Source organism: Primulina huaijiensis, chromosome 6 (genome assembly GCF_012295235.1).
Source record: "Primulina huaijiensis isolate GDHJ02 chromosome 6, ASM1229523v2, whole genome shotgun sequence".
In the NCBI taxonomy this organism is placed as follows: domain Eukaryota; kingdom Viridiplantae; phylum Streptophyta; class Magnoliopsida; order Lamiales; family Gesneriaceae; genus Primulina; species Primulina huaijiensis.
This window is the reverse complement of record NC_133311.1, coordinates 1487081-1500589: the sequence shown is the minus strand read 5'-3', so window position 1 is coordinate 1500589 and position 13509 is coordinate 1487081. Positions and strand designations below refer to the sequence as shown.

General features: G+C 38.0%; 1 protein-coding gene across 1 annotated transcript; it reads right to left on the bottom strand.

Annotated features, from left to right (window-relative positions):
* Nucleotides 1-1418: 1418 nt before the first annotated feature.
* On the bottom strand, nucleotides 1419-3226 carry LOC140979360 (uncharacterized). The gene is made up of 3 exons (XM_073444722.1): nucleotides 2459-3226; nucleotides 1893-2357; nucleotides 1419-1692 (listed from the first exon to the last, which is right to left on the bottom strand). Exons 1-3 carry the CDS (start codon nucleotides 2898-2900, stop codon nucleotides 1475-1477), a joined length of 1125 nt encoding a protein of 374 aa, XP_073300823.1. The 5' UTR covers nucleotides 2901-3226; the 3' UTR covers nucleotides 1419-1474.
* Between the last annotated feature and the right edge of the window lie 10283 nt (nucleotides 3227-13509).

Below are 13509 nucleotides of genomic sequence, written 5' to 3'. Positions count from 1 at the left end.
AATAGTAGTCGATGTTTAAAATTTAAATTCTTATATCAGACATGAGAATGCCTCTTGTCATTTTGGGGAATGAGAAAAAAAAATTTTGAGAGAAAAATTTAGACTTTCAGTCTTTATTAAATTATAAGAAGATATAATTGAGATATTTTAAAATTTGTGGGGATATTTTGGTTTTTATGATATATTAAAAATAAGATATTTTGACTTTTTTTAAAACAAATTATAAGTCGCATGTTTCCAATTTTTTTTTTTTTCAATGCTCTCTCAAATATCCTCCTAAAGATATAATTATTTATACTCTATTTAAATAACAATAATAAGTTATATATCCTTTTTAAACTCATAGTAAACACATTTAAACTTATAAAATTTTAAATAAGAATTGAAATCGTCACAATTTTTATGTTTATTGAAATTTCAAGAAAAGACAACCTTGTCAAAGAATTTTTATTTATTTATTTTGTTACATAAAATATAATACTCCAAATAATGAAACTGTTGAGAAGCCAATCCCTGAATTTGTACGCTCGATCACTTGCAGAATTGCACAGCCTTGAATATGTTACCTTGTGGACTCAAGTTCAAGAAACTCTTCGAACAAGTTTTAGGATCATCAATGCAACACATTATATATGTTGTGAATCTAGCTAGTATTACGATCAACAAGAATTCAAGAAAGATAAAGGATTCAATCCACACAAGACACGATTTACGTGGTTCGGTCATTAATCGACCTACATCCACGGGAGGGGCTTCCCTTTCTTATTGATCAATGATAACAGATTACAACCAAGAAAGTTTTGTAGCACTTGTACAGAATTCACAATACTTGTAAACGTTAGACTTACGAATACAAACTCTCTTGAGTTCACTCTTATCGTGCTTCCCTTTCTTCTCAACGACTTGATCACGTGAACCCTTTTTCAGTACCAAAAGAAAGAAAGAGAATATATCTCTATTCTGGAGCTTGGCTTCTAGCTTCTATATATATCCGCTGGATCATAACTCCTTGGTTAAGTTATTCCAGCTGTTACAACCGAAAACAAACTCCTCATTCTTTATCCTGATTCCTCAACTCTGGCCTTGGCAATTAAGCCAACTCGACCTCTTCATGCATTGACCAACTTGGTTTTAATTGACACAATGGACTCACACAAACATATTAAGTGTTAGACAATAAAGTGACATGACTTCAGTGTCACACATTTCGGGACAATTTTCCATGTAAAGTAAGAGGAAATAGGCATCAAAATGGCCATTTTTATGTCATCCAACTCAAAGAATCTCTACCGGTGATTTCCATCCCAGAAACTGAAAACAAAATGGCAGGCACATTAGCAAGAAACTTAACATACTGAATCTGGCATATTATTTGACAAAAAAAAAAAAAAAAAAAAAAAAAAAACGAAAATAAAAAAAAAAAAAAAAAAAAAAAACCAAAGACCCTCTTTCACTCTTCGATTTCTTTCCCGTGTCACAAGGCTCCAACTCCAAGAAAGTCTATGAATTTTGGTGCAATTCCTTGATCTTCAGCAGACTCGACGGCCGAGATTTCTTGAGATGATGGTCTGAAATGATCGGTGGAGTAATTATAATTTGCATGTTCAATTGCGGTGAATAATTGGGTGTGGTTGGTGATTTCGTTCCAAGATCTCGATGTGTTGAAAATATTAATCTCATTTGTATCATGGCCTGCAGTGTAAAACAAAATAATCAGATGGGTTGACAAGATTATGTTTCTTTTATAATTCATTTGTCTTAACGCGATTTCCATCTTTTGATTAATTTGGTCAAATATTTCTTTTGCAAATTTGTGAAAAACTAGGTAACTAGTTTGATGAAATTTGTGGTAGAACTTTGTTGCGGTCGGAAAATGTAATCAGAATGCCCACCAGGAAAGAAACCATGAGATGTTTCCGCCGCCGCCCAATACCCATTGTTTCTAGGAGTTCCGCCGCCGCCAGCTGCCGTGTGATTTGAACTAATAGAACCGCAGAGAACACCACCACCACCACCGTAGCAATAAGCAGGGAATGAAGGCTCGGCTTTCATGGCTGCAGAGCCACTGTTAATGAGGGAAACATCATCACCATATTCCATTTTCTTGAAAACAAACTGCCCCATTTTCCTCCTCCTATAAGCAAGGGATTGCTCCCTATATTTCCTCGCCATTACAACATGCCAATGATTCTTAACGGCATTGTCTGTTCTTCCGGGAAAGAGCCTCGCTATCATCGCCCACTTGTTGCCGTACAATCTGTGGGCAGCCATTAATCTATCTTCTTCCTCTTCTGTGAAAGCCCTTCTGTTAATCTTTGGATCCAACTGGTTAAACCACCTCAACCTGCAGCTTTTCCCTATTCATAAAAACAACACAAGGTACTGAACAAAAACCCAAAAAATGAAAAAAAAAAAAAAAAAAAAAGNAAAAAGAGAAGAAGTTGATCATTTAAAGAACCTGATCTTCCTTCCAACTTCTCTGCAATAAGATTCCAGTTCTGCGGGCCGTATAACGCTACGAGTTCTTTAAGCTTCGTATCTTCTGCAGGCCTCCAGTGTCCTCTGGCACAGTGTTTCGATTGCCCAGTATGTTCATTCGAGTCTTTGCAACTGCTCAATGCATGCATGTTGGATTCTTGATCGTCTTCTTCATGAATTAAACTCGCGTTCAGATCGAAAGAATCAGAGTCTTTCCCATCACATGGAGATGAATGATCCTTTCCTTGCGAGGAAAACTCGGAGTTTTGGTTAATGGAAAGAGTGCCCATATCTGCAAACACCATTCCCACCATTGGAGATCCTAATTTACCAGAGGAAAAAGAACAAGACTGATAATAATTGGGGCTATTGTAATTCGACGTCCCTTTTGGTGAATATATAATGCAATTACTGCTATCCATGAATTTCTTTTTCTTTTTCAATTCATTCTTTTTGTTTTTACTTTAACTTCTGACCGGTGCTGCTGCTGTAATACTGTTACGAAGTCATCCATCACCATAGATGATCAGATTATGAGAAGAAAAAGAGGGAAGTAAAAGATTTTGGGAAGAAGGGAGACGTTTGGCAGATTGTGGGATATTTAGCAGAAAGGAAAATGAAAATGAAGTGGGATTTCCTCTGTGGGATTGTGAAAAGTTTGGAACAGAAGAAAGTATTTGTAACAGAAACCTTTACATGGATCGCCATTGGCAAGAGCATCTGTATCCGAGCTAGCTAACTCATGACATAAAATTTGTCCAATTATTACTCAAAAAATATTGTCTAGTTACCTATAGGTGGTTTTTTCGGAAAAAGTACCATTTTTGTCTATTATATATTTTGTTTTTTTTTATCTTTGTCTGTCAATTTAGGTTGCGTTTGGTTGGAGGATAAAATTATGAAATGATTAAGAGATAAATGATAAAGAAAATTATTGAAGTAGAAATATAATATATAATGATAAAATAATATTATATTTGTTATGATCGTTAAGAATTGGATAATTTAGAATTTTTTGATGAATTGACTAAATTGCCCTTTCACTATTGCGATAGCGGCAGTGATGGTCGGGCGGCGACAGTGATGGTAGTCGGCGGCCGGTCGTAGGGGTGGTCGGCTGGCGGTAGTCGGCGGCGGTCGGCGGTCGGTGTTGGGAAGTGGTGGTAAGTTTGGATATAGAAGAAGGGTAAAATTGGAAAAATATGATGGATTAAGAGTTGGATAAATAATCCTAGGGGGTGAGGAGTGACTATTTTATCTCAGTTAATATAAACCAATCATTTATAGGAGGGATTGACTTGGTTAAATAAAAATCCTACCAAACATAGGATTAAGTGGGTTTAAAAAACATAAACTCACCTAATCAAGGCTTCCAAACGCAGCCTTACGGTAATAGTCTTCATTATCTTTTTATTTTACTATTTTACTGATCGAACGACTGAAATGACACTAAAAAAAACAACATGACGACATATATTGCAGAAAGAAAGTGTAAGATAATGGATTAATTAGCATACGAATTAATCGATAATATGAAAAACGTATAAATTATATGATTAAAAATATAATTTTTCAAATTTTCTAAAATATTCTCTATTCTTATTTCTGTAAATCTCAGTTAATAATAATTTATTTTAAATTATATTGTTTGTATTAAAGAGAAACAAGAAGTTAGATTAGAGTAAATATGATGATAATTTTTACGGGTAGGTTCAGACATTTATTTCAAAGGTTAATGTGAACAGATTAATTTTTTTTATGTATATAAAATCTTTCATGTACTTTTATTTCAAATAAGTTATTCAAGTATCTGGCTTCTTGTTCTTAAATGTCATTGATGCGATCCGGGTAAAATGGACGAGCCTGGTCGGGTGCTCCACCGAATCTGCTATCAAGATAATGAAGGGAATAAGAGCAGTGTGAGATATAACTTTCCCTGTGACCTGCAGACAAGGAGATAAACTCGTGAATGGGCGCCGGAGGGGTGTCCGGCGTGGCCACTCCGATACTTAAGTCAGTGAATGACTCAACAAAAGACCAATGTAACCAAGTGATGGTTGTGATATTGGTGTAAGAGTGTAGGCAATAAAATGAATGAATCCTAAATGAAAATAGATAACCTGGTGTAATGGCCGGTTACTCGTACAAATGATTAGTAATACGTTTATGTCATTATGGATAGTCATTTAGCTCATTATGTTTTACATATTGATTGAGGTATCAATATTGAGATTGAACATGACTTTTATATTGTGCATGGTGTATTGAGAATGAAAATATGTCTAAATAGTTATAGTAAGATGTGTAGGGAGAAGTAGTGTCATGAAGTTGATAGGAAATGAGATGAAATTGTGGTAGTTTTTACGAGTTTTAGCATAATGATTTGAATATTGATCCAAATTGGGTGAGACTATAACCATTAGAAAGCTAAGATATGATGCTAAAACTTTCATGTTTCGGGTTTTGTCCAAATCATTGTGGAAGACCAGCCAAAAGTGCCCCGAAGTGTGTCGTGTGTATCGTCATTCCTACAATGACACATTTTGGTAGATTGAGCATAAATTTTTACTCAGACCTCCAAATGACCTGAAACCAATTGGAGATTCAAGCCAAGACATAGAACTACAACTTTCATGTTTACCACTTTCTCAGATTATGAACGGAAGAGACGTTTATTGAGCAATCTTTGATGAAGTAGTGCGCAGAGGCAGAACTTGTGGCGCGCGAGCGGTAGAAAATGACCGCCCGAGCGCCGGTGCATTTCAAGCCTAGCAATTGTACAGAACATTCCGCGCCCGGACGGTAGAAAATGACCGCCCGAGCGCCGCCTTGCATGAGAAAAGATAAGTATCGAATTTCTAAGCCATTCCAACCATTTCTTCTCCACTTTACCAGCAAGAACTCGAGGGAAACAAGATTTCTTTCTCCCAAAAGTTTCCTTCTTCATTCTTTTCATCATTTTGAGGTTAGAACTTAGTTCTCCATCTCAAGAGCTTCCTAAGGGTGTAAGTTTTCTTCTCTTTTAGTTGTTCTACTTGTAGAGGAGTGATTTTCACCTAGTGATAGGTTTATTGATGTATTTGACAGTATAGGAACGAGAATCATCGTCTCAAACAAGTATTCGTACGCTTGGACTGTAAGTTGGCATGTTCTTGAAGTAATACATGAGTAATATTATGATTTCAAATACTTCTCATTGATTATTGATATATGTACATTGTTAGTATCTTATTGATGAAAATATAGCATCATATTCCATTGTTATGTATTAAATATGTAAGAAACTCATGAATATTGATGATGGGTGCTATGTTATGAACATGAACATGAACATGAAAAGAAAAAGATTTATTTTTACATGATATAGAGCTTGTTGACATCATGGGTGGTTTTAAGTCCACCAAAGCTATTGGTCAATATATGTTCATGGGGCGTGGGGTTGCCAAAGGTTGCTCCCTGACGTCCAACACATTAGTAGCTATATAATAAAGCAAGCACGGTAGTACAGGTCAACTAATGAGGCTCAAGTACAAAAATGAACATGAGTATATGCTATGATATGACATGGTTTAAAGATTCATTGTTGTCACGACTTGATATGTATGTTCTTTCGACGCATATTGATACGTACAAGTGCCAACTTATTGAGTTTTATAAACTCACGTAGCTCATGTATTACAGGATCAGGTAGTAAAGAGACGTAGGATGCCGGTTCGTCAATGGATGCTTGTGACGTGCCTTACCTCGACAAGAACCGGGACTTTTTATTGTATAGCTTCCGCATATGTATTTTAATATGTCAGGGTTTGAAACAAGTTCTACAATGTTTATGTCTAGGTGTATGATGATACAGAATATGTTTGTATGTAGGAATACGATTATATATATGTGTTAATGTTGATGCTTGAGTTGAGGTTTTGGTTTTACAAGAATGTAGGGACCTCATGCCAAAATTTTTATAAACCGTCAAAGTGATGCCCCTTGTTTGATTTGCTTCATACTACAGTTATATCAGTCAAACCCTATTTTGATTATGGTAATTATGCTAAGTATAGAGTAAGGGTGTGACATTTTAGTTGGTATCAGAGCCCACGGTTCTTCGACAGGGAAGACACTGCACTTCATCCACATGGAGAACTCGGCAAGTAAGTATCTTTGTATCCCATAGTTTATGCTAAGTTATGTGTCTATGTGATCTATATGTAGGTTAAGATAAGCGACGATGCCACCTAAACGTAAGGTACATGAAGGAGAGTCATCTAAGGGCAAAGCCCCAGCGGTCGAAGGTGAGGGCAGTGCACCACGACCTATAGATGATTTTGCTCAGCTGCTCCAACAACAAGCGAAAGTCCATGGGGAGCAGATACAGCAATTACTGGAGATGCAACGGACTACACATGAGCAGGCACATGCACAAGCCATGATCCCCAGACAAGGGCCTGTTCAAACTGATGTGTATGATCGTTTTCGACGTCTGAATCCTCCTGAATTCATGGGAAGCACCGATCCAGCAGTAGCAGAAGAGTGGATTAAGTCATTGGAGTCCATCTTCTCCTACCTTCATATGGAAGATGTTGACAAAGTAACTTGTGCCGTCTTTTTGTTAACAAAACATGCAAGAATATGGTGGGAGAGTGCAAGGGTTGCATTACCGGTTGGACCATTGACATGGGAAACTTTCAAAACCGTATTTTACAACAAGTATTTCAGTAAAGATGTACGAGCCAAGAAAGCCAGCGATTTCCTTAACCTGAAGCAAGGAACCATGTCAATGACAGAATACATACAACAATTTGAGGCTGGAGTCCAATATGTACCGTATATTGCACAAGATGACACAAGTAAGGGCGAACACTTCATGCGGGGACTTCGCTCTGAAATTAAAAGAGATGTACGGATGTCGAAAGTTGCTACATACGGGGAGATAGTAGAAAGAGCACTTATGGCAGAACAAGATGAACATGACATTGACAGGGACAGGCAACAACGAAGGCAGCAGTACTTTCAGAAGAGCCAAGGAACGGGACAAGGCAAAAAGACTGATAGCAGGGGTACTAGACCAGAGGAACCCCGTGGCAAGGGTCCCCCTCCACGTAAAGAACAGGACAGACCACCTTGTCCTAAATGTGGCAAACTTCATGGCGGGGAATGTATGCAAGGTTCCAATGTTTGTTATCGTTGCAAAAAGCCAGGGCATCTCGCCAGGAATTGTCCAGGGAGTTCTGAGAAAGTACAGGGACGCCTTTTCTCCATGACTAAAGAGGAAGTGGATGCGGATACATCGATGATCACTGGTATGTTCTTGATTTCTGGTATTACTGCTATTGTTTTACTAGATTCAGGAGCCACGCATTCCTTTATTTCGGAATCGTTTGTAAGGAGACTGGGCATTACAGCAAGTACAACAGAGGCACAACTCGCCATAGCCTTACCTTCCGGGCAAGAATTACAGACAGATCAGATTGTGAGAGGGTGTCCAATATATGTCCAAGGCCATCAGATGTATGCTGATTTGATAGTTTTGAGGATGACGGATTTTGATGTGATATTGGGAATGGATTGGCTCTCGAAGTACAGAGTTACTATTGACTGTGGCATAAAGATGATCAAATTTGCGCCGATAGGAGCTGAACCATTCACAGTAGCAAGTGCAGGTATATCCTTACCTCTTCGGATAATCTCTTGTATGAAGGCTTGTAAATTACTACAGAAGGGGTGTCAAGGATATTTAGCATCTGTGTTAACTATTGACCCACCTGTTCGTGAATTAAAAGATACAGATGTTGTTTGTGAGTTTCCAGAGGTATTTCCTGATGATGTAACAGGCTTACCCCCAGATAGAGAGATCGAATTTGTAATTGATGTTGTGACAGGAACTCATCCGATCTCAAAAGCTCCTTATCGATTAGCTCCTACAGAAATGAAAGAATTGAAAGAACAGTTACAGGAGTTGCTTGATAAAGGGTTTATTAGACCGAGCTTTTCACCGTGGGGTGCACCTGTTTTATTTGTGAAGAAGAAAGACGGTACCCTCCGTCTATGTATTGATTATCGGGAGTTGAACAAAGTGACAATCAAAAATAAGTATCCACTCCCCAGAATTGATGATTTGTTTGATCAATTACAAGGAGCTGCCATCTTTTCGAAGATTGATTTACGATCAGGCTATCATCAATTAAAAGTTAAATCAGATGATATCTCAAAGACTGCCTTCCGAACCAGGTACGGGCATTATGAATTTCTTGTAATGCCATTTGGACTAACGAATGCACCAGCTGCTTTTATGGATTTAATGAACAGAATTTTCAAGCCATTTTTAGACAAGTTCGTGATTGTGTTTATAGATGATATTCTCATCTACTCACGAACTATAGAGGAGCATCGAGAACATTTGCAATTAGTTTTGCAGACTTTGAAAGATAAACATTTATATGCTAAATGGAAGAAATGCGAATTTTGGCTTGAACAAGTAGCATTCTTGGGTCATATCATTTCAAAAGAAGGCATATCAGTGGATCCAAGTAAAATTGAAGCTGTCAATAACTGGCTACGACCTACCACTGTTACCGAGGTACGTAGTTTCCTTGGGCTAGCTGGTTATTACCGTCGGTTTATAGCGGGATTTTCTAAGATAGCATTGCCTTTGACTGCTTTAACTCGAAAGAATGTGAAATTTGTATGGGACGAAGCATGTGATCGCAGTTTCCAAGAGTTAAAGGCAAAACTGACATCAGCACCAGTCCTTGCTATTCCAGAAGGATCAGGAGATTTTTTGGTATACAGTGATGCTTCGAAACAAGGATTAGGAGCAGTTTTAATGCAGCATGGGAAGGTCATTGCTGATGCCTCAAGACAGTTGAAAGAATATGAAAAGAACTATCCTACACATGACTTAGAACTGGCAGCAGTGGTATTTGCGTTGAAAATATGGCGCCATTATCTGTATGGTGAACGGTGTGAAATATACACGGACCACAAGAGTTTGAAATATTTATTCACGCAAAAAGAATTGAATATGCGTCAACGACGTTGGTTGGAATTAGTGAAAGATTATGATTGTGTTATTAACTATCATCAAGGTAAAGCCAATGTTGTTGCAGATGCATTAAGTCGAAAGTCCAGTTCTATTGCTACAATGCAAGTACAAGAACAAATTTTATGGGATTTACAGAATATGAAGATTGATGTTATGCCAAAGGGAACTGCAATCCAATTATCATCTCTCATGGTTCGACCAACACTTGCAGATAGAATCAGGGCCGAACAAAGTGTAGACAATGAATTACAACAACTGAGGCAGCGAGATGAAGAAAAAGGCAATTTGAACTTTGAATTGAATGGAGAAGGAATGTGGACATATCGAGGTAGATTGTGTGTGCCAAAACAAGGAACAATCAGAAATGACATTCTTATTGATGCACATGCTACACCCTACTCGATCCATCCAGGAGGCACGAAAATGTACAAAGATTTGAAACCATTATTTTGGTGGCCAGGTATGAAAAAGGACATTGCTCAATTTGTTGCACAATGTCTAACTTGTCAACAGGTCAAGATTGAACATCAAAGACCAGCAGGGCTCCTGAAACCGCTACCCATTCCTGAGTGGAAATGGGAACATATCACAATGGATTTCATCCTTGGTTTGCCAAGAACACAAAGAGGATTCAATGCTATATGGGTTATTGTGGATCGACTTACGAAATCAGCTCACTTTCTTCCGGTGAAGACCACATACACGATGAATCAATATGCTGAAGAATACATCAAGGAGATAGTGAGGCTTCATGGCATCCCAGTGTCCATTGTATCTGATAGAGATCCCAAATTTACGTCTGCATTTTGGAAGAGTTTACATCATGCTATGGGAACTCGATTGGCATTCAGTACAGCATTTCACCCTCAAACTGATGGACAATCAGAACGAGTAAATCAGATCTTAGAAGATATGTTGAGGGCCTGTACTATTGATTTTCCAGGCAGTTGGGACAGTAAACTACCGTTGGCTGAATTTACCTACAACAATAGCTATCAGTCAAGCATTGGAATGGCACCATATACTGCATTATATGGTAGAAAATGTCGATCTCCAGTACATTGGGATGAAGTAGGAGAAAGAAAGTTATTAGGCCCTGAATTGGTACAACAGACAGCCGAATTGGTGACCAAGATCAGAGAAAGAATGCACACTGCCCAGAGTCGACAGAAAAGCTATGCTGATGTGCGACGTCGACGATTGGAATTTCAGGTTGGTGACCATGTATTTGTAAAGATATCACCATTGAAGGGCATATTACGTTTTGGTAAGAAAGGAAAATTGAGTCCAAGATATATTGGTCCATTTGAAATCTTGGAAAGAATAGGAGACAGAGCCTACCGAGTTGCTTTACCACCAAACTTGTCAAACGTTCATAATGTTTTTCACGTTTCCATGCTACGAAAGTATTTAGCTAATCCTTCTCATGTTCTTCATTATGAACCGTTGGAGCTTGCATCGAATCTCTCATATGAAGAACGACCGGTAAAAATCCTCGATAGGAAATCAAAAGTGTTACGAGGCAAGGAAATACCCTTAGTGAAACTGTTATGGCGTAATCATACAATTGAAGAAGCAACTTGGGAGAGAGAAGACGAGATCCAACAGAGATATCCTGAACTATATGGTATGTCAAATTTCGAGGACGAAATTCTTTGAAGGAAGGGAGAATTGTAATGCCCGGTTACTCGTACAAATGATTAGTAATACGTTTATGTCATTATAGATAGTCATTTAGCTCATTATGTTTTACATATTGATTGAGGTATCAATATTGAGATTGAACATGACTTTTATATTGTTCATGGTGTATTGAGAATGAAAATATGTCTAAATAGTTATAGTAAGATGTGTAGGTAGAAGTAGTGTCATGAAGTTGATAGGAAATGAGATGAAATTGTGGTAGTTTTTACGAGTTTTAGCATAATGATTTGAATATTGATCCAAATTGGGTGAGACTATAACCATTAGAAAGCTAATATATAATGTTAAAACTTTCATGTTTCGGGTTTTGTCCAAATCATTGTGGAAGACCAGCCAAAAGTGCCCCGAAGTGTGTCGTGTGTATCGTCATTTCTACAATGACACATTTTGGTAGATTGAGCATAAATTTTTACTCAGACCTCCAAATGACCTGAAACCAATTGGAGATTCAAGCCATGACATAGAGCTACAACTTTCATGTTTACCACTTTTTCAGATTATGAACGAAAGAGACGTTTATTGAGCAATTTTTGATGAAGTAGTGCGCAGAGGCAGAACTTGTGGCGCTCGAGCGGTAGAAAATTACCGCCCGAGCGCCGGTGCATTTCAAGCCTAGCAATTGTACAGAACATTCCGCGCCCGGACGGTAGAAAATGACCGCCCGAGCGCCGCCTTGCATGAGAAAAGATAAGTATCGACTTTCTAAGCCATTCCAACCATTTCTTCTCCACTTTACCAGCAAGAACTCGAGGGAAACAAGATTTCTTTCTCCCAAAAGCTTCCTTCTTCATTCCTTTCATCATTTTGAGGTTAGAACTTAGTTCTCCATCCCAAGAGCTTCCTAAGGGTGTAAGTTTTCTTCTCCTTTAGTTGTTCTACTTGTAGAGGAGTGATTTTCACCTAGTATGTACACAGTGATGGGTTTATTGATGTATTTGACAGTATAGGAACGAGAATCATCGTCTCAAACAAGTATTCGTATGCTTGGACTGTAAGTTGGCATGTTCTTGAAGTAATACATGAGTAATATTATGATTTCAAATGCTCCTCATTGATTATTGATATATGTACATTGTTAGTATCTTATTGATGAAAATATAGCACCATATTCCATTATTATGTATTAAATATGTAAGAAACTCATGAATATTGATGATGGGTGCTATGTTATGAACATGAACATGAACATGAAAAGAAAAAGATTGATTTTTACATGATATAGAGCTTGTTGACATCATGGGTGGTTTTAAGTCCACCAAAGCTATTGGCCAATATATGTTCATGGGGCGTGGGGTTGCCAAAGGTTGCTCCCTGACGTCCAACACAGTAGTAGCTATATAATAAAGCAAGCACGGTAGTACAGGTCAACTAATGAGGCTCAAGTACAAAAATGAACATGAGTATATGCTATGATATGACATGGTTTAAAGATTCATTGTTGTCACGACTTGATATGTATGTTCTTTCGACGCATATTGATACGTACAAGTGCCAACTTATTGAGTTTTATAAACTCATGTAGCTCGTGTATTACAGGATCAGGTAGTGAAGAGACGTAGGATGCCGGTTCGCCAATGGATGCTTGTGACGTGCCTTACCTCGACAAGAACCGGGACTTCTTATTGTATAGCTTCCGCATATGTATTGTACGAAAATATGTCAGGGTTTGAAACAAGTTCTACAATGTTTATGTCTAGGTGTATGATGATACAGAATATGTTTGTATGTAGGAATACGATTATATATATGTGTTAATATTGATGCTTGAGTTGAGGTTTTGGTTTTACAAGAATGTAGGGACCTCATGCCAAAATTTTTATAAACCGTCAAAGTAATGCCCCTTGTTTGATTTGCTTCATACTACAGTTATATTAGTCAAACCCTATTTTGATTATGGTAATTATGATAAGTATAGAGAAAGGGTGTGACACCTGGTATTTATAGTAAGAGAAGTAATGATGACCTCGTTCTTCGTGCTACCTACTAATTATAGTAGAGCGGCTGATTGTACCATATGTCAAATCTCATACTAGTCACATCCCACCTGTCTGATTTTGTCAACCACCTAGTATCATCATACACCTTACCCTACTGGCGTACTTGAGTGTAGTGCTCATATCGAGGTGGCCTGGGTAGAAAGTCTCTCGGAAGCTTGCATGAGAGCTCGGGCATCCAATAGCCCGGGGAGAAGACGTCCCGGACGTTCAACTGCTCGGCCTCTAGTGATCTTTTCGTAGATTCTCCCCAACTTGAGCTATCCATCCAGTGTCCCGGGTCGTCTGTGACCTGGG

Excerpts from the sequence above, each read along its gene's own strand:
- LOC140979360 (XM_073444722.1), bottom strand. The coding sequence starts at position 2,900 with ATGGATAGCAGTAATTGCATTATATATTCACCAAAAGGGACGTCGAAT. Across the intron at positions 2,358-2,458 it reads GAAGTTGGAAGGAAGATCAG|GGAAAAGCTGCAGGTTGAGG; the intron begins GTTCTTTAAATG and ends TTTTATGAATAG. Across the intron at positions 1,693-1,892 it reads ATCTCATGGTTTCTTTCCTG|GCCATGATACAAATGAGATT; the intron begins GTGGGCATTCTG and ends TTTACACTGCAG.